The 18,670-nt window shown below is 50.4% G+C and overlaps 5 protein-coding genes across 5 annotated transcripts; 3 read left to right on the plus strand and 2 right to left on the minus strand.

Moving 5' to 3' along the window:
* Positions 1 to 1,591: 1,591 nt before the first annotated feature.
* Positions 1,592 to 5,036, plus strand: CGGC5_v004759 (putative serine/threonine-protein kinase; the record flags this gene model as incomplete). The annotated part of the gene is made up of 4 exons (XM_032023380.1): positions 1,592 to 3,198; positions 3,253 to 3,301; positions 3,362 to 4,955; positions 5,008 to 5,036. 4 exons carry the CDS (start codon positions 1,592 to 1,594, stop codon positions 5,034 to 5,036), a joined length of 3,279 nt encoding a protein of 1,092 aa, XP_031892914.1.
* A 1,893-nt stretch (positions 5,037 to 6,929) lies between these two features.
* Positions 6,930 to 8,702, plus strand: MUP1-6 (High-affinity methionine permease; the record flags this gene model as incomplete). Its single annotated transcript, XM_032023492.2, has 3 exons — positions 6,930 to 8,060; positions 8,108 to 8,505; positions 8,564 to 8,702. The coding sequence occupies 3 exons, from the start codon at positions 6,930 to 6,932 to the stop codon at positions 8,700 to 8,702; spliced, it is 1,668 nt and encodes a 555-aa protein (XP_031892913.2).
* Positions 8,703 to 9,315: 613 nt separating this feature from the next.
* msy2-2 (Mechanosensitive ion channel protein Msy2) lies at positions 9,316 to 13,950 on the plus strand (the record flags this gene model as incomplete). The annotated part of the gene is made up of 6 exons (XM_032023605.1): positions 9,316 to 9,695; positions 9,764 to 10,299; positions 11,579 to 11,924; positions 11,975 to 12,080; positions 12,150 to 12,936; positions 12,989 to 13,950. 6 exons carry the CDS (start codon positions 9,316 to 9,318, stop codon positions 13,948 to 13,950), a joined length of 3,117 nt encoding a protein of 1,038 aa, XP_031892906.1.
* A 117-nt stretch (positions 13,951 to 14,067) lies between these two features.
* Positions 14,068 to 15,519, minus strand: CGGC5_v004762 (L-pipecolate oxidase; the record flags this gene model as incomplete). Its single annotated transcript, XM_032023717.1, has 2 exons — positions 14,068 to 14,284; positions 14,348 to 15,519. 2 exons carry the CDS (start codon positions 15,517 to 15,519, stop codon positions 14,068 to 14,070), a joined length of 1,389 nt encoding a protein of 462 aa, XP_031892905.1.
* An 851-nt stretch (positions 15,520 to 16,370) lies between these two features.
* CGGC5_v004763 (uncharacterized protein) lies at positions 16,371 to 17,890 on the minus strand (the record flags this gene model as incomplete). The annotated part of the gene is made up of 7 exons (XM_066151342.1): positions 16,371 to 16,421; positions 16,484 to 17,022; positions 17,082 to 17,153; positions 17,205 to 17,241; positions 17,314 to 17,474; positions 17,542 to 17,680; positions 17,729 to 17,890. 7 exons carry the CDS (start codon positions 17,888 to 17,890, stop codon positions 16,371 to 16,373), a joined length of 1,161 nt encoding a protein of 386 aa, XP_066009248.1.
* Between the last annotated feature and the right edge of the window lie 780 nt (positions 17,891 to 18,670).

Here is an 18,670-nt window from a genome sequence, read left to right on the forward strand (position 1 = left end):
GCTTTGTTCCGGCTTCTCTGATGATTCATCGACGCTGTCGGGTCTGGAAAACTCAAAGCCTACGATATAAGGTCGAGACCAAAAAGGCCGCCCGCTGGCTGAGACAGGAAACAATACGTTGTGACTTCGTATGCTTTTATGAAGCCACGACACTCCGTGAATGACTGAAAGCGACAGCGAAAGTGCATAAGCAGCGTTGTATCGATCTTCCAATGTCGGCAGGTTCTCTGGACTTGGCGTGTCCAGTAGCGCTTTCAGCGAAACCACCTGGGCTTCGATCGAGGACGAAGTACTCTCGGGGGGTAAACGGAATACGAATCCGTATGCGTTCCGTTGCGGGTCATCAAAGACTCCAAGGCACTTCAACGTTAGAAGCTCCACTGGCTTGGTTTCGGAGTTAAGGAGATGGGAGATATTGAGAATTCTGCCAGTGAGAGCGATGCCTTTCTGGCCCTGCCAGCTAGCGTCGTACGTTTTCCATTCGATGATGACGGATTCCTTCCCATCAAGAATTCCAAAGCTTCGCAAGCCAGCTGATATATCATCATTTCGCTTGACTTGAATCCGCGATCCCTTGATGGCAAGGTTCTTTGTTGATCTTTGGTGCATGAAATTGCTGATACGATTTTTGAGATCTTGTTCGAGCTCAGTATTGAGATTTCGAAAGCTAATAGCCTTTTGCAATATCGAGCATCCAAATATAGATGTAGGGCCTGCGAGTTGTAACTTTGGAGTTCCAGTGCCTGAAAGCGTTTCCGCGGTTCCCATGTCGTCGGTAATATCCTCGATGGAAAGGATGACTTGCGATGCTTCAGTGTTCGGGATTCGGGGTGGAAGGAGTCGGTAGAGACCACCAAGCAGAGATTCAAGTTGGTCCAAAGTCTTCTGGCTGTCTAAGGCTTTGCTGCTTGCCCATATCATTCGATTCGCAGTAGCAATCATTCCTGTTTTCATCTTCTCATTCTGTGATGTAGCATGCAGGAGGGGTTCGAGATCCTGCAGCAAGGAGTGAGTCGCGTTCAACGTCTCGATGATTGCAAGCTCGTGAAGTTTAACCAAACTTTGCCTCCTGACATTTTGCGTCTGGCGTGGAGTGACTGGAAATATGAGCCAGTCCCGCTGCCACTGTTCCAAGAGGGCATGTTGCAATAGGAGTTTTGCGCGAAGTATGTTCAAATGGCTGTCGAGACCGCGCATAGCTCGCCACATCCCGTACAGCTTATTGCAAGAGGACAGAACATCGAGAATCCCGCTGAAGGCCCCAATACCGAGGCCCGCAACGCCAATCTGGAATTCAGTGGACATTGTGAGGAGTGTTGTGCTTGAGGGAAAATGTGATTTCCTCAAAGATTGTGGCGCGTCCGTATATGCACAAGTTGTCAGGGGTCATCCTTCGCTTGGCCTATCGGATCATGTTTTCTTCAATCACAGAGATCATATGACGTGTTTGTGTTCAGCTCGGGTGGTGCGGGGCCAGGAGCTGAAAACCACCTGCAGGCTGCCGTTCCCCAGCTGCACTTTAAGAACCGCTGTCAATTTCCGGTGCTCAACCAAGCACTCTGGCCGACCAAACTATTGCAGACTACGAAGCATGGACTTTTCCCAGAGTGGTTTTCCGACATTTCGGCAGAAAGCCCCCGTTCCAAGCCCCATAGATGATTCGATCGTCGGGAGCAGTGCCGACAATATTGGTGGAAGCTCGAGATGCCCTCACTTTGCTGGATTTCTGAGTGTTTGCCTCAGTGGAGACACCGATCTGGGCCTACACCCATTCATCACCAATATTCTCCCCACATTTGAAGATGTAACAATCGGTGGCGGGTCTTTCGATGTCAGAAAAGTCAAAACTTCATCATTCTTGAGCGGCCTGGGGGAGGGCATTCTTAAAGGGCGAGACTTCGTCATTGTCAAGCATCCCAAAGCCAGCTTCGCAACAGCACAAGGGGACAGCGGTGCATTCGCGGACGCGGCCACTGAGCTCCAGATTCTACGCCACCCGCCTTTGAAAGGGCACGACAATATCATTGAACTGTTGGCTGTCATGTATCATGACACTGGGGAGCCCTTGCCAGGCGTACCACGCATAATGCCCGCTCTGGTCCTTGAATATGCAGAGCACGGAAGCCTGAAAACATTCCAGGAACAGGGCGGCGGTTCATCATTTGTTGATCAAATTCAAATTGCTATCGACACTGCTCAAGGCCTCAAGGCGCTGCATGATTGCGGTATTATTCACGGCGACGTGAAGCCTTCCAACCTTCTAGTCTGCAGGCACGAGACTAGGAGCTTCATCGTCAAACTTTCCGATTTTGGATTTTCACTCTCCAGTGGTGATATCCATATTATCGGACACTCGGAGTTCTTCTGTGCTCCTGAGTCATACGGAGAGAACATTCGTCCGCCCTACTTAGAGCAGCTGGATATTTACTGCTATGGCCTCACTTTGCTCACCATCTTCGAATCAGGTTCGGCCTTCTATGACAGCTTTCCTACTGAAGGACTCGAGGATAATCTACGAAAGATGAAGTCCTCGGGTATCATGTCAACCCTCATCCCCTTACGCGTACTCAATAGTCATCAAAATGATGATCTACCTCTGATGATACTCTGTAAAGTATGGCGCTACAGTTTGCAAGCATCTCCCACCAGACGATTTCAATCCATGGATCGGATTCTGAGTCTACTCGAAGTTTTGAGACATGCAGCAAGCTCTCTCGAATCTGCCCCTTCGGAATCTGGGGATGGTCCCCCGGTACAACGAGCACTCGACTCACTTCGGGAGCTCACTTCCAAGACTCCTATCATCCAGGGGACACCGGCGGATGTGTTTTCTACCGTTTGCCACAGGCTCGCGGAAGGAGTTATCGGAAACCTCACGCCGGGCTCTGGATCGGTTAGAATGCCGGCAATTGATGCTAAGAAACTCCACGATACTACTGCACAGGTAGTCCAGATGCTTCTCCTCATAAACAAAACAGCTATGCAGGGCGATAGCTTTGAGAATTCTCTCTACAATCTCATTGAGAAGCGGGTTATGGGTGGCCTTGTTCAGGCATGTGGTGGAGCCCGAGAACAACAAGAGAGCACTGAGGTTTCTGTCAAGTCTTTCGTCTCGTTCTTAGTCGACCTGACAGGTCTGACACCCGACCCAGGTTCTATTTCGGAGCAAGCGTCGGCGGTAAGCTCCCAGCAACTAATGTAAGCCGAGTAACCAAGGGCACATAAGCAGAGACTAATGTTAAGAGCAAACAGAGTCCATGACAAACTCAACTTTCGACGTGGCTTAGACTTCATTCCCGATGTAAGTGCCCCAGTGTCTACTTTGTCGCCAGATTAGATTGGTATGCTGAAGCATTTCAAGCTGCGAAATACTGCCGGTATTTACCAAAAGATGCCCAAGCGCATCCAGAAAGACCTCGTTCAGAGCTTGGAGTCCATCTGCTTCACCTCCACCGACGACAAGCTAAGAGCTGCTGCTGCATTCAGCATTGCTGTTGCTCACGTCAATGGTGTTGGAGTTCGTTTCGACATTAATACGGCTCATGACTTCCTACTCCGTGCCGCGAAATGGGGCCACGAGCAAGCACAGACAACGCTCATCAACATTTTCGACCATCAAGGACCCCCAGATGCTACGGTACCTTTGGGCCTGTGGGTCGATTGGCTCAAAAGAGCCGCTGAATTGGGCAGTGACACGGCACTCGAAAAGCTGAAAGCCGCATCAGCTTCGTCTTGGAGATCAGCTCAGGAAGTCAGCCAGACGAGGCGTTTAGAATCCGAGGGCTTTGGTCTCCTTCAGTCACAGCAGGCAGTCGTTGACGGGCAATGTGAGGGACAGCTTTCCACATCGCAGTCACTGGTGTTGGCCATAATCCAAGAAAGGGGCGACATGGTGGAAGAACTCATCCGCAACAATCCCCAGTTGCTAAACCAGCCAGTCTCGCAAGCTGGTGAAAGCCCACTGCTAGTTGCATGTAGACTTGCCCGAGTGGATATCGTCAAGCTGCTGGTCAACAAGCAAGCAGATGCCAGCATAGGAGACACCTCGGGTATCTGTCCGTTGCATTGGCTCTGTGTTTTTCCCGATTCCGACACAGGCCCTATAGCGCACCTGCTGCACAAGCAAGGTGGAAACCCGAACGCACTTGCAGTTACGTATGTGCGGGATGAGTACTTGAGAAATTTCCAACCTCGACCTGCCAATGCCACGAAAGAATGGACTCCGTTGCACTGGGCAGTCGCAGCGAAGAATCTGGCAGCAGTTGATGCACTGCTAGCTGCTGGTTCAGACCCTCTGTTCCATGCAGATTGCAAGGTCAGCAACTCGGTGCCATTGAATTCCTTGCAGATGGCATCTTACATGTGTCATTCGGCGATTCTCTGTCGGATTCTACAAAGCCCAGGGGCCATTGAAGGAGTGTTAGACACGGTGCCGATGGTCCAAGGAAAGGAGGTAGTCATTCGACCCCTCTTTGGGCCTTTACAAGGAAGTTCCCGTTGGTCACGGCTCCTACGACACGGTCTAAATTTTGAGGATGAGACGAGAGACACTATTTCTCTACTTGTCGGCCACGGAGCTCCCACGGATGCTGTTTTGGAAGTAGGCAGCATCAAAATGCCCGCCGTTTATGCTGTTGCATTTCATCAATGTGCAGCTGACGTCATGCTTGCTGGTCTGGATTGTGGATTTGATACGGAGATCGATGTTGGTTTTGGTGGAGAAACTGCTCTTTTCATGGCCATCAATCATCGTGATCACGAAATGGTCAAAGCACTGCTGGATGCTGGAGCCAGTGCGACAATTCTAGGTCGATGGGGAGACAGTTCTCTGGTAAGAGCCGCCAAGGAGTCAGACGACATTTCCACCGTGCGCAGCATTTTGGAAACGGGAGTTCCTATCGACGGTACCTCACCATCGCTGGACAGGACACCATTCGAGACGGCCGTTTACTCCGGTAATTTGACGGTAGCTCGGTATCTATACGATCAAGGTGCTGAGAACCATAGGGTGGCCCGCAGCCATAGGACATTCCTAGGAGGGTTGATCCGTATGCGAACCAGGAATGCGGCAGAAAGGATCAAGTTCCTCTTGAACCTACCCGATAAAGGGGGCTCAGACGGATTTCGGATTGCTTTCCCTCCTGAGGAACCAACTTCAGCTTTGCACCTAGCCTTGTCTAATATCACAGAGGCTGGCTTTCCCCACAGGCATCACGAGATGTCTGACATAGTACTCGCCCAGTTGCTTGAAAAGTACGATGCTCCACACCAAATCAATGACGTTTTCTCTGCTCTTGCGATGGCTCCGATTTATATGGCCAGTTTGGTGGGAGCATATAAGTCAGTCAAACGGCTTTTAGAAAAAGGCGCCGATCCTCTGATACGAAACAGTCATGGGTTCTCTGCTCTGGACGCGGCCAAGCAAAGGTACTTTCGGCCAGAAACAACCTTCTTGCTAAAACAGCACCGGGACAACCACGCTCAAGTGAAAGAAATTGCTAGGCATCTCAAATTGGTTAACGAGAACACAGTTGAGCTCATTGGTGTGCTTGTGTCTTACGGGGCAACAGGAACTCCGGGTCAATTTCCAGACTGGTTCTGCGGAGAAGCTGGGCTTGTCACTGTCGAGCTATTAATACCTAGACTCTTGGGATCGGAGTCTGTTGAGAATTACGACCAGGATATTGGGACTTTCATTCAGGCCGTCGATAAGCTTGGTATTGCAGAAACATCACACGAGAAGTGAATGGGGGTCAATCGCCTGTGGTAGAGCGACTACTTTTCCAGTGGCTACACGCTACCTCACCGTCGTCGTCGTCGTCGTCGTCGCTACTATCGTTATCGATAAGGTAGGGGCACTTGAGAACACAGGAAATATAGCCGCGCAGACACAGGAAAAGCATGTGGTCTTGTCAATCGGGGGCCGGCACAGGACGAGGACCCTACCAATATGAGTCCATTTTGCACCGTCAGTAAGGATGCGACGGTATTTGTTTTCTTCCTGGAAAGTCCGTGTTCAAGCCAAGCAGCAGTTAGTAAAATTATTGGGAAAGAAAACTTTCATTCGGCCCAATGCCATTTCGTTTCGTTGCCTCGGCCAATTTCTGTGAACGATCTTCGGTAGGTTCGGCAATCGGTTTACCGGATTGATTTGGAGCTGCTGCGGGGTTAAGAGAACTCAGGCACGATGTTCCCTGAAACTCTGCAGTACAACTCCTAGAAGAGTCATAGTTCGCAAACTCAGATAACATATCTGTGGTGAGGACAACAAGATGCAACGGCTCTTCTCGTTGAGCATGCATGTGAAGAGTTCGGCCGAAGTGGGGGCTTCCGAAGTTCCGCGGTAGCACGGACACGGCGGGCCATAGCACGGGCGGCTGTCCGGTACCTACAACAGGTGTCGAAACAGGCCAGGCAATATCGGGGAGGTAAGAAGGCCGCACCCATGTCTCGTCACCTTGCGCCATGATGGCGTGCGAATCCGCGCCCCAATACAATCCGGCATTCTCTTTGCTCGCCCTCCCAAACTTACATTCTTGAAACAATATTGCGCCATTCGAGACATACCTCACGGGACTTAATCGAAGAGTTGTTGTATCCACATTCTTATCAATCAACAGACGTCCGTGGACATGTGTCGTTTGCCGCTGACCCTCCCTTGGATCACTTTGCTGCCCTGCGCGTAAGCTTTCTACGAGGCCGCATCCCACATCCTTGTCGCCTACACTCCAGTTGTCTCATTCTTCAGACGGCATGATAACTCGCCCGACTCCAACCATGTGCTGCCGCTCGCGATATCATTTCGATAACAGTGTGTGAATCTCGCCGTTGCGCATGTCCGGTTCTTCGCCAACAAATTTTTCTTCACGATTGTCTCGAAGGAACAACCCCTAGAAACTACTCTGGCTCGCGTTCCGAAGTTCCCCATGATGAGTGCCCTCGACGACCCCGAGCTGCGGCCTCTGCTGTCGATAACGCCGCCCCCTCCATCGCCTGTCTCGTCAGCTAGCGCTCCTAAGAACTCGGTTTCGTCAGGGAAGCCCTCGATTTCGGAGGCAGAACTCGCAACGGGAAACATACACCCATCGAGATCAATTGAAGACGATGTTCTCCCGGAAGCTTCGACTCTGGGACGCACGCTCACCTGGCAGAGCGCCTACATTCTGGTCATCTCAAGGGTGATCGGAAGCGGTATATTTGCCACTCCAGGTGCAATCCTCCGATCTGTGGGCAGTCCTGGTTTGTCTCTTTTACTTTGGCTCGTCGGGGCCCTCATCGCAGCCTGTGGGCTGATGATATCCTTGGAGTTTGGGTCGATGCTACCACGGTCCGGCGGGGATAAGGTCTACTTGGAATTCACTTATCGTCGACCGCGGTTCTTGGCATCAACCCTCGTCGCTATTCACGTCGTCCTCCTAGGATTTACCGCCAGTAACTGCATTGTCTTCAGCGAGTATCTTTTGTTTGCTTTGGGAGGTGACAATCCAAGCGGTTTACTTCGCAAAGCGCTCGCCGTTGGGCTGCTTACGACGGTCACCTTCATTCACGGATGTGTACCTAGACTGGGGATCAAGCTTCAGAACTTCTTGGGCTGGGTCAAGGTGGGCCTCGTCGTCTTCATGATCGTCTGTGGGTTCTATGTTGTGCTCTTCGCGCCATCGACAGAATCGGCTCAAACGACGATGCCGATCATCTCCTGGGAGAACCTGTGGGAAGGCACGAATTGGAACTGGGGTATTATATCCACCTCACTGTTTAAAGTGTTCTACTCTTATGCCGGCCTCGACAACGCCAACCTTGTTCTCAACGAGGTAAAAGACCCGGTTCGCACGCTACGGTCTGTGACTGTGGCAGCATTGACGACGGCTTGTGGAATGTACCTACTCATCAACGTAGCGTACTTTCTCGTTGTCCCCATTGATGAAATCAAGCAAAGCGGCGAGTTGATTGCAGCGTTGTTCTTTGAACGGATATTTGGGCAAGGTGTTGGTCGAACTATCCTACCACTTGCTGTTGCACTGAGTGCTGGAGGAAATGTTCTTGTGGTCGCATTCGCTCAGGTTAGGACGATCGACTGAACCTGTTGATGATTGCTAACTATTATTAGGCTCGACTGAAGCAAGAGATTGCTCGGCAAGGATTCCTCCCCTTCTCCGATATTCTTTCATCCACAAAGCCGTTCAACTCACCTTTAGGTGGTCTCTTGGTTCACTATATCCCGTCATTCCTGGTCATTGCGCTTCCTCCTTCTGGCGAAGTCTACTCCTTCATTCTAGAGGTTGAGGGGTATCCAGGCCAGTTTATGGCATTGGCAGTGGGGGGTGGCCTTCTATGGTTAAGGTTCAAGCGACCCGATCTGAAGAGACCATTCAAGGCTTGGGTCCCCGCTGTGATTCTGAGAATCAGCCTGAGTCTGGCTCTGCTAGCCGCACCATTCTTTCCACCCAAAGTTAAGCCGTCTAACGGCTTATTCTACGCAACATACGCGATCGTTGGCGTCAGCATGTTCGTTCCTATCTTACGCCCCTCTTCTGTGTGGCTAACTGCTGATCAACTATACAAGCTTGGGTGCCGGCGTGGTTTACTGGTACGTCTGGACCATTTTGGTCCCGCGTTGGAGAGGCTACAGGATTGAAGAGAAGGAAGAGGTGCTTGGCGATGGGACAACGATTACCAAACTTGTTCATACTCCAATAGACTGAAAACTAGATGTGTGAAGCCGTACTGGCGTTCAAAGCCGTTGAGTTGGAGTTACCATGTACATTATTCTATTAATAAGAACTATTTCACGCGCGCCTTGATATTCGAAACCCCTGTATCGTCCAAACGGATACTCAATTTATTTCACAGCCTACATTACTCTGTGGATAAAGTATCTTCGACAGATAGCCGCGCCTTAACTCTCAGCGAGGATGACCAAGATCATTATTATTAATCACTCGGATGATTGCTCCGTCTTCTGTGTCGTACGACGCATCTGCTACCCCGGCGGACTAATCCACTGGCCTCCTTTGAGCCTCGGGCTGATTTGAAATCGCTTCAAGATCACGTGTAACCGGTATCTGTGTCTACCCGGCACAACTGGAACATGTGCGGAGAAATTGGTAATGAACGTAGATCATTTTCGTTGGGCGGCTTATGAATCCAAAGACACTAATTGTCGGACGAGAATTGCGTGCTTGCGGGGACCATGTAGATCTGGGGTATATATTCACACCAGACCCCTGCTTCTGCCGGATGTTGTGCCTTTGCACCAGCCTCAGGATTCATCAGATATTCATTCCCATATCCACTGTATTTGGATCTACCAGCCCAATGGCCACGACCGTTATTCAACATCTTGCCCATTCCGAGGGTCCACCATATTTTGGTTCGACACAAAATCAACCAACCCAGAGCATCACATCACCACTTGCATTGAAGAGAGACGTGCTTGCAGAGCTGCACTACCACAAAGAAAACGAGGACGGCTCGCCGCCGCATCCCACTTATGTTGATAAGCCTGAGACTTACAACAGACCGTTCGAGACTCATCAAGTCAAGATCCGTGATGTGTCTGGGGATGAAGAGAAGTACACTCTGGACCAGCATGGCTTTCAGATCCATCGTCACCAATCCGCTGAGAAACACTTCCTTGACGACGCCCAGATCAAGTCGGGATATTATAAGGAGGTAGAACAGCTGTTGAAGAGCGTGTACGGGTTTCCCCTTGTAATAGCGGCGTCTGGAAGCCCAGAAAGAGATTGGCTGACAACTTACATAGCACTGGAGCAAATCGCATCTTCATCTTCGATCACACCATTCGTCGACAGCCGCCCAGTGCCGCTACCCAGGATCGGGTCTCCAGCGGCCCCGTTCAGAGAGTTCACATCGATCAGTCGTACAAGGCCGCGCTCTCCCGTGTGCCCCACCATCTGCCGGAGGATGCCGAAGAGTTGCTCAAGGGCCGGGTGCAGATCATCAACGTCTGGCGACCCATCAAAACGGTCCTGCGAGACCCACTTGCCGTCGCCGAGGCCGGCTCCGTGTCAGACTCGGATTTGGTTGTGACGGATCTCATCTATCCTAACCGGCGTGGAGAGACTTATCAAGTCAAGCATCGGGCTGAACACCGGTGGTATTACAAAGCGGGCCTTACGCCGGAGGAAGTTATTTTGATCAAATGCTTTGATACCAAGACGGATGGAAGGGGCGAAGAGTGCCCCACACGGCATTTGTCGATCCCACTGCTCGATCAGATGCGCCGCCGCGAGAGAGCATTGAAGTTCGAGCTCTTGTTTTTCATTCTGATGACCACGAGTAAACATGTACGATACATCAATCTCTCACAGCCTGCTAGCAATGAACGGTTTCTACACAGATCAATAGTTGCCCACACCAGTTTCCTTCTAAGCGGCTTGTTGAAATCCACAGCTTCGAGACCCTCTCAATCGTACCTGCATCTGATTGACAGCAAGCTTGATGTTGTTTCTCATTATACCTCCTTATGTATAAGACCCTGCAGTCTAACGTTGCGATTGCGCGTAATCCGTAAGAGCATGTCACTGCACCGTTGCGTCGAAATACTGAAGCCGTTGAGGCGGGATTCGGCCAGTCATCCCACAAGGGACACAAAGCATTGAGTCGCGAGAAACATTTGGGACCACCGCCTTAGCCACCACATTCAAGTCCGCTTTCGAGTCAGAATTGCATGGCGGGACGTGCTCCAGGCAACAAGATAAAAAGACATGAGTCCTGATGGAGCGAGCGGCTGGACCACGTTTTAAAGCGACTTAGTAGTGGGGGATATGATCAACGGTTAGAGCAAAGCCGACACCATAAAGTTCTTACCGTTAGGCTAGCGTCGCGTTGATGCCACTTCCGCTTGCAACCGTGCCCTTTCAGCCATCGGTCTGTGAACAGTCCGGCCTTCAGCCCTGCGCCGCCAGGGATCCTTTTTCGTTGGAAATTGCGGAAATTGACAGTCTAGAGTGCACATGGTGGCTATGAAAGGATTGGGTCCGTCAGCACTATACTTGGCAAGCTAGAGCTTAAAATTTGATGGCGCAAGAGACGACTCTAAGTCGCCGCACATGAGACCCTTCACTTATTCTCAAACAACTTCTTCAAGCCAAGAATCGCTCTAGTATATCCACAAGTATCATGTCTGACGAGTGGCTTGTATGGGGTGTACATCACAGCCCCTCGAATAAGCCGCATTGCACTGCAGCTTTGCAGCTTTGCTGCTTTGCTGAAATAGAGGGGGACTCAAAAGTGTTGAGTAACCCACTACTTTGCACACCTTTTCTTCTAGTGATTGGAACTACCTTCATACCTTTGTTGAAATTACTGGGGCTGCGAGGAAACATGGATTCGAATTCGCGAGACAGCTTCCCACCGAGCTACCGGAAACCTGTTCCAGGGAGCCAACGAGAGCCAGTCCAATCAATGCCTCAACCTTTCCCCCCCGGGTCGTCTTCATCGAGCCTGCCGAATACGAACTATAATCCTCAGATTCTTCCCCAAATTGGGTCCATCACAACACAAGACTCACCGACCAAAACATGGGCCGATTCCAAAGCATACCAACCTATCCCAGGGGCTCGGGAGATTGAAAGCTTGGAAGCATTTCAGACGAATTCGGAGGCCATTCAACAGCATGTTCCACCAGTTGTGAAGGCTCATCACAGACGTCGACTATTTTGGTGGGCTCTTCGATATTTCCTCATTTCTGCTGTTATCTTCGTGGCAATTCTTGTCCCTACAATTGTGCTGAGCAATGACGCCGAGTTTGCCGATGACAGCACCATTGAGAGCATTCAAGCGAAACAATACAGCAATCTTGTGTTCTACATCTGCCTGTGGTTGATGGTTACATGGATAGCAGCTGTGGGTTCAGACCTCATTGGTCTTGGATTTCCGTATCTGTTCAGGCTTATTGCCAGGTATGTTGGTTAGTGTGAATATCTAATCGGCCAAGTCTTAACCAGTGTAGATACACGAATCCCTCCCACCAAAAGTACTGGAGGGTTTTCAAGTTCATGCGGCGACCGATAGCCTTCCTCGGCACAACACTGGTTACCTATATCTTCTTCGCAGCGGTATGTCAATTCATTAACTGCATACCAGCCCTGGTTCAAGCATATTGGCTAACATTTGGCTTGCTGCAGTGCATTGTCGACAATGATCTTTTGGCAGTCAACATCAACAAGCCGGCAGACGCCTTTTGGTGGGATGACGTCGTTGCCGATGTCTTTCAGCAGTTAATTCTTTGGGTCTGCTTCTACTTCATCGAGAAGATCTTCATCACTTACATCACGATTCACTATCATTATCGGGGTGACAATGTGAAACTCACCCGGACAAGAGAGTTGCAAAACGCGCTGATCACACTTTACGATGCTTCTGTCTATCTTCACCCTCCTCATCGCACCTTATTTGCCCGAGAGGATATGCTCATTCGGAACGCCAAAGGTGACGCCCACGCGTCTGGCCGAACGAGGGTCAGCAGCTACCTCGCCCGGATGGGTATCGACGGCTACAAAATGACGAGTCTCTTTGGCAATTTCATATCAGACGATCCTAATGCACATTGGCTTCGACCTGCAAGTACTTACGCAATTATCGAGCGGGCATGGGCTAGTCCGGTCTCAGCTGAAGCGTTGGCAAGACGCATATGGCTGCCACTTGTGGCAGAGGGCAAATTAGGTCTCACTGCTAACGACATCATCGACGTCCTTGGCCCTTACCGGAAAGAAGAGGCCATTCGCATATTCAAGACTGTGAACGAAAACAACAGTCCCGACATCCGAATTGAGGAGTTCATTGGCATAATCACCGAAGGTGGGAAAACTCGACACAACATCTATCGCAACATGACCAACATGGACCACTGCATCAACACATTCGACTGGTTCCTCCTGCTTATTCTTGCAGCTGTAATGATATTCTTCATCAGTGAGTATCGTGCACATTCTTCCACGTGGTCATAGGCTTACACTGGTCAAAGTGGTCGCATACGTGCCGGCTATCAAACAGATTCAGACAATTCTCTCCAGTCTGGCGATCGGACTATCTTTTGCGGTCGGCCGGACGTTCCATCATCTTTTGGTGGGTATCGTGTTCGTCTTCTTTGATCATCCCTACGACGTGGGGGACGTTGTCAACGTCTACAATCCTGGTTCTACTGTTGGAACTCAGTGCGTCGTCAAACGCCAGTCCCTGTTGTACACGGTCTTCAGGCGGCTCGACAACGGTTGTGATCTGCAAATTTCCAATGACCGACTTTCTCAGAAGCGCATTGAGAACTTCTCAAGGTCAGGCATTAACCGACAAGGAATCTCAATATTTGTGGACTTCAGGACCGGCTTCAAGGATATTGTACGCCTACGCAGTATTATGGAAGAATTTCTCGGCAACAATTCACGAGACTTCGTTCCGGACAGCTTGGGTCTCAATGTCGTCAGCCTCCATGAACTCAATAAGATGGAGCTTCGACTTGCGTTCACTCATCGTAACAACTGGTCCGACGACAAGCTTCGCTCTCAACGCAGCAATAGGTTTCACTGTGCGTTGGTCGCAGCGTGCAGGGCTATCCCGTTATCAAAGCCTGGAGGAATGCTTCCTTCAGCGGGTGAGAATGGTAACCCGATGTACACTGTGCAGCTTAATACGACTACGGAGCTTGGGGAGAACATCAAGAAAGAGAAGGACCGCCGACAAGGTTTGCGATGGGACGATGTGAAAAGTGAATCACATGAGAGTATCGATCCTGGTATGAGCGAGGAGGAAGCTACTCGGTCCCGCTTGGCAGCGGAAGCTGAGAAAATGAGATTGGCCAAAGTGGCGGAAGAGGAGGCCTTCTTAAAGCTAGCACGATTGCCTATGCCTTCAACAGAGGTTGGGGTTAGTTCCGCTGTCGATGTTCCTGGATCCGCGACTGGGATGCGACAAACAAGGGCTGGTAAATGATCCGCGCTCTCGAGGAATAGGAAATACGGGATATCGGGTTAGGGGACAGACGGCCCTTCTCAGAGAATATGTATCGAATCAAGATAATGACCTTTGTGAGCCTCATGCTCTACGACTTCAGAGGTGACTCTTTACCGCCGAATCCAGGCGGGCTCTTTCTTCTAAGCTAAGTTCACGTCGGGCAGGCCCCCCTCGGCTCCCGTCTCCCTCGAAAACATCGGGTCGATCCTTGTATTCCATTCTGAATCGCCACTTCGAGGACAGATTCGCAGGCAACGTTCTCTTCAGCCCTAGTGACATGTATTGTCCCAGGACAGGGAGGAACTTGAAAGCACTGTGAGCAACAGCCGTTAGTACAACCTATTTGTTCCGTTATTTAATCATGATCCCAACTTACTGTCCGCTTCCTGCTCCTCCCACAAACAAATTTTGGTAGTCAGGGTGATAGTCCATGATGAAGTCCCCTGATGGAGTGTCGGTGTACCAGCACATGGTCACCTTTTCAAAAGGACGATCGGCAAGTTCCGGCAGTATCTCGCGAAGGCCATTTCGGAGCCTTTCTTCTCCCTCGGAAGGACAGAAGTTGGGGCGCTCGCGACTGAGATACACCCGGTGTGTAGAGATGTTTGCATCGATCAACGCTTCCCCCTTGCTAGGAGTACGAGTGTAACCCCATCCGTGCACCGCCATCTTCAGACTTTTTGTGTCTGCGTGTGCAGGAAAGTTGAACCAGCCGGTGTTGAAATTCGCATAGATAGGCAACTTCTCATACCTTTGCACTTCCGTGTCGGACAGAGGGGTGTACGCTATCACCTGCGCTGTCGCCAGTACTGAGTTATACATCGGAACTAAGTTAGACGACCAGGCGCCCGCGGCTAAGACAAAGTGGTCGCCTGGGATTGATATGCCTCCGAGTGTTTGGACTGATCGAATCTTATTCTCTGAGTCCGTATCAAGACCAACCACGGTTCCAGCTGGGCCCGAAATGAATGAAACGCCTAGTTCAAGACACTCATCTCGAAGCTGAATGATTGCCTTAGTGGCGTCTGCCCATCCTGCTGCGTCGTTGTAGTATCCTTTGAATCCTGGCTCAGCAAGCTTGCCGGAAAGAGTTGGAAATGCTCTCTTCGCGGCTGCAGCATCATCAAGCTTGGTCCAGGCCAAGCCCTTGTTGCTCAGTTGCCTGGTCGTCCTGTCGATCCAAAATTCATCTCCGCCGGTCATGCTACCCGTCAGTATGTATGGCGAGGGATGAAAGATGTCTTTGAACTTTGGATCTTTGCTCCATTTGAGGTAGGCCTCGTATGAAACATTCAAATAGTCTTCATCGGCGTAATCAAACCGTATGACGCGAGAGATATCGCAGCTCGATCCGTCTGGAACCTGAAGGACGGTTGACGCAGGCACCGTATCGCAGCTGTCAGATTTCAGGTAAGCTTCGCAAGAGTTGAAAAGGTCTCCCACAGTTTTCCCAGGTTCGTCAGATGCTGCCTGACCCGGCTGACGGCAGCCGGTATCGGCGAATCGGAGCTCCACAAAAGATATTTTCCTCCGGATCAATCTCCACATTGCCGGATCTCCAAGCGGAGCCTTTACCCACGCTTTATGTGCACGTGACTCGGATTACCGGATTTGTAGCTGACCAGTGATGATTGACAATTAATTGAACGGCTGTTCGGAAAGTCAATCCTTAGGATGATTCGATCCTATGCCTCTTTCCATCCTTGGTCTGATTTTCGTCCTGGACGGTAATCCATGCGGTACTGTCCTGTTAGAGCTTGTCTTCCCACGGACTGTTTTTACGCATGTTGTTAATCTAAGATGATCCAGAAAACAATCGTGGCTTATCACAGGCTGAATATTTCAAGAACAAGCCTTTCAACTGACATCTAAATTGATTATGAGGCGCTTACAAAAAGCCGTGAGGATTTCCTAAAGCTAAAGGATTGACTGAGCAAATTCGCTTCGTCTCTTTCGCTACTCGAAGTGGATGCACAAGTGTTGTTTTCAATGTCTTTGATTTCTACACGATGTCATCCCCTACAAGCCAACTCTTTGGCGTTTGTGTACTTTTTGACGGGGATATGGTATCATCACCTCCAACCTTTGACCCGGTATTTTGAGGGGCGGACCTACTAGCCCAAGCCAAACCGTGTGCCGTTTCCCTTTCTTCCTGTATTGAGTCTCTCCTATTAACCACATCAGACAGACTTCGTAGCCCTGGAGTTCCACCAAGATCTTTAAGTGAGATCTGTGGGGCTTTGCTCCCAAAAACACTTTCATCCTGTGGCGTCGGAAACCCTTCTCTCGTTTGACGAGATTCCCGGTCGGCAGATGACTTCCACGATATTGGCGTGAAAAGAAGTGTCGATATTAGATTGTTGTTTGCGCGTCTTTGCCCTCTTCCTACCAGTACAGTCCTAAAACGAGATCGTCCATTGCTCTGCATTTGCCCACTTGGCCCACTGCCGCTGTTCTGAGAGGACTTTGCCTCGCGCCGTGATTGGAGATAAGCCCTAACTTTAGGCCTTACTATCTGGGTATGATAGCTATGTATTGCTGGAAGACTTGTGACGAGGAAAGACATGGCAAGTTCGACAAGAGACCAAAGCAAGGCTGGCTCGAAGTCCCAAAAAGGGTTGGGTGAGTATGCAACGTTGATATATTGCATGCGAAAGCAACTTGCGCCAGTGATCAGGAGGCCAAGAATGAACATGATAGAGACTCCTATCTTGTCCTTTCTCGGTAGTTGCGTTTTCAGCAGGGGTGGTATGGGAAGTATGATCATAACGATGTCTTGAAATATGGAAGCCCCCGCCGCGACAAACACTGCCGCCGTCAGGTTGAGACATTTGGTGGTGTGAATCAGATATTCTGTGTTCCATGCCTCCCAGAAATATCCAATGGGCCAGCATTCGACGATGGATCCGCCAACGAGGGCAGCCGTGGTGCCGGCGACGAAGATGATAAAGGCGTATGTGATTCTTTTGAAGCGTCGTCCAGGGAAGATTCGCAAGTACAGAAATAAGATAGAAATCTTCGTAAGTCCCAGCTGCAGTAAGTAGAGCGGTTCTTGAACGAAAAAGAGCTATGGTGGGTTAGGATAAGCAGGCGTCGTGTATCGGATAGACTTGCCTTCAGACCCAGCATAATCTTGTCCCACTCCAAGTTCCAAGTGTCACGACCGAAGGCATTGTCATCCACTAGCAGCATGGTTAGAACCTGCTTGCGAATGGCCATATGATCAAGCATACTCAACTGACTGATGACCAGCTCGGGAATGTATATTATCTACCACAAGTTAGTTCTCCGTCTTCTGCTGTCGATTCGAAAGGATATGCTTGCCGCTACTGCCATCATTACATAGTCGTCCCACCCGTATCGTAGTCGTGTAGCCCAGCGAGCGTAAAATCGAAACAAAACCAGAAACCAGGCGGCTATCTCTAGTGATCGAAGTCCGTAGAGCATTTTTACTTGCGAGCGAACGGGGTCGTGACAGTACTCCGCCTTGGCCTTCTGCGTAGCTGTTATGCAGCGCATAAGTACGAGGCAATGGCGGTCGGAAAGGAAGAGGGATGTTGTCCTGCTCACCGATTCCTTCTCGTGGAGTGCATCCCGCCATGATGCATTTCTCCACCTGCTTGTAGAACCCTTGGTCGTTGCAGACGCATGTTGTGTTGTCGATAGTCTGGCAGGGTGACAGGACGACCTCTCGAGATATGCAGTCCAACTGACAACATCAGCAAAGAAACCACGGTTGTATAGCTAGAGAACGTACAGCGCACGGAGCGAAGACGGGAGACGTGCCATTCGTAGTGCTTGAGCCATTCGTCGGCAGCGAACCGTTCACCGGCAACGGTGCTGGCGGCTCAGTCGCATTCTGGGCCAAGGCAACACCACAGAGAAACCAGATACAGAGTGTCTGGAACCTCAACTCCATCATCAACGTCAGGCGGAAGTGCTGAGGGAGCAAGCATTGGACGTATGCGACTACCGCCCGCCCACGTGGCGACGACGAACCATTTAGCTATTTTTCTGGTGGGCAGAAATAAAGGATTGGGCTCAAATGGAATAGCTCTAGAAGACGGTAGTCAATACATGTCTCCTGAATACTGGCCTATCAAGTACCCCGCCTACATATGGGGGAGGTGAGAACGAAAAGCCATCCCGGCCCAATCGCCGTCATACAAACCCGAAAGTTGCGCCAATCTTCGGCCGACGGCACCTACAAGTTTGAAAATGGCGTGGTAATGCAAGGCTCGGGCCTCCAGGCACAAGCGCAGGGACTTCAGCTGCCTTACGGAGCTCTCGTACTCGCCCGCACGCGCAGCAGAGTTGAACCCTATGTTTCATGCTTTCTGGCGGGCACGCTCCAGACTGGCCCGGCTGCCGGTGGGAGTTTCTCCCATTGGGCTTCCCCCACAAGGTTTCCGCAAGAGTTGCGACAACATTCAGATGGCTTTCCGGGCCGGCAAAATTTACCTGTTGGTTCTTCGTTTTTTTGATTCACGGACGAAAGTGCGAACCCGGGCATCAAACAGTTGGAGCGTCATTGGCTCTAGTTTGGCAAAGTTTGGAGTTACTTCAGTCAAAAGGGGGAATTGATCTACCAACAATCCAGAAGTGATATCGTAAAATTCTCGCGTTATTCTCGAAGCCATTACTTGCTCATGCTGATTTTGGACATGGCATCAAATTGGTTGCCTGTATGTTAAGCTGA

The sequence above is a fragment of the Colletotrichum fructicola genome (assembly GCF_000319635.2).
Source record: "Colletotrichum fructicola Nara gc5 chromosome Unknown KSG_Nara_v1_contig03, whole genome shotgun sequence".
Lineage (NCBI taxonomy): Eukaryota > Fungi > Ascomycota > Sordariomycetes > Glomerellales > Glomerellaceae > Colletotrichum > Colletotrichum fructicola.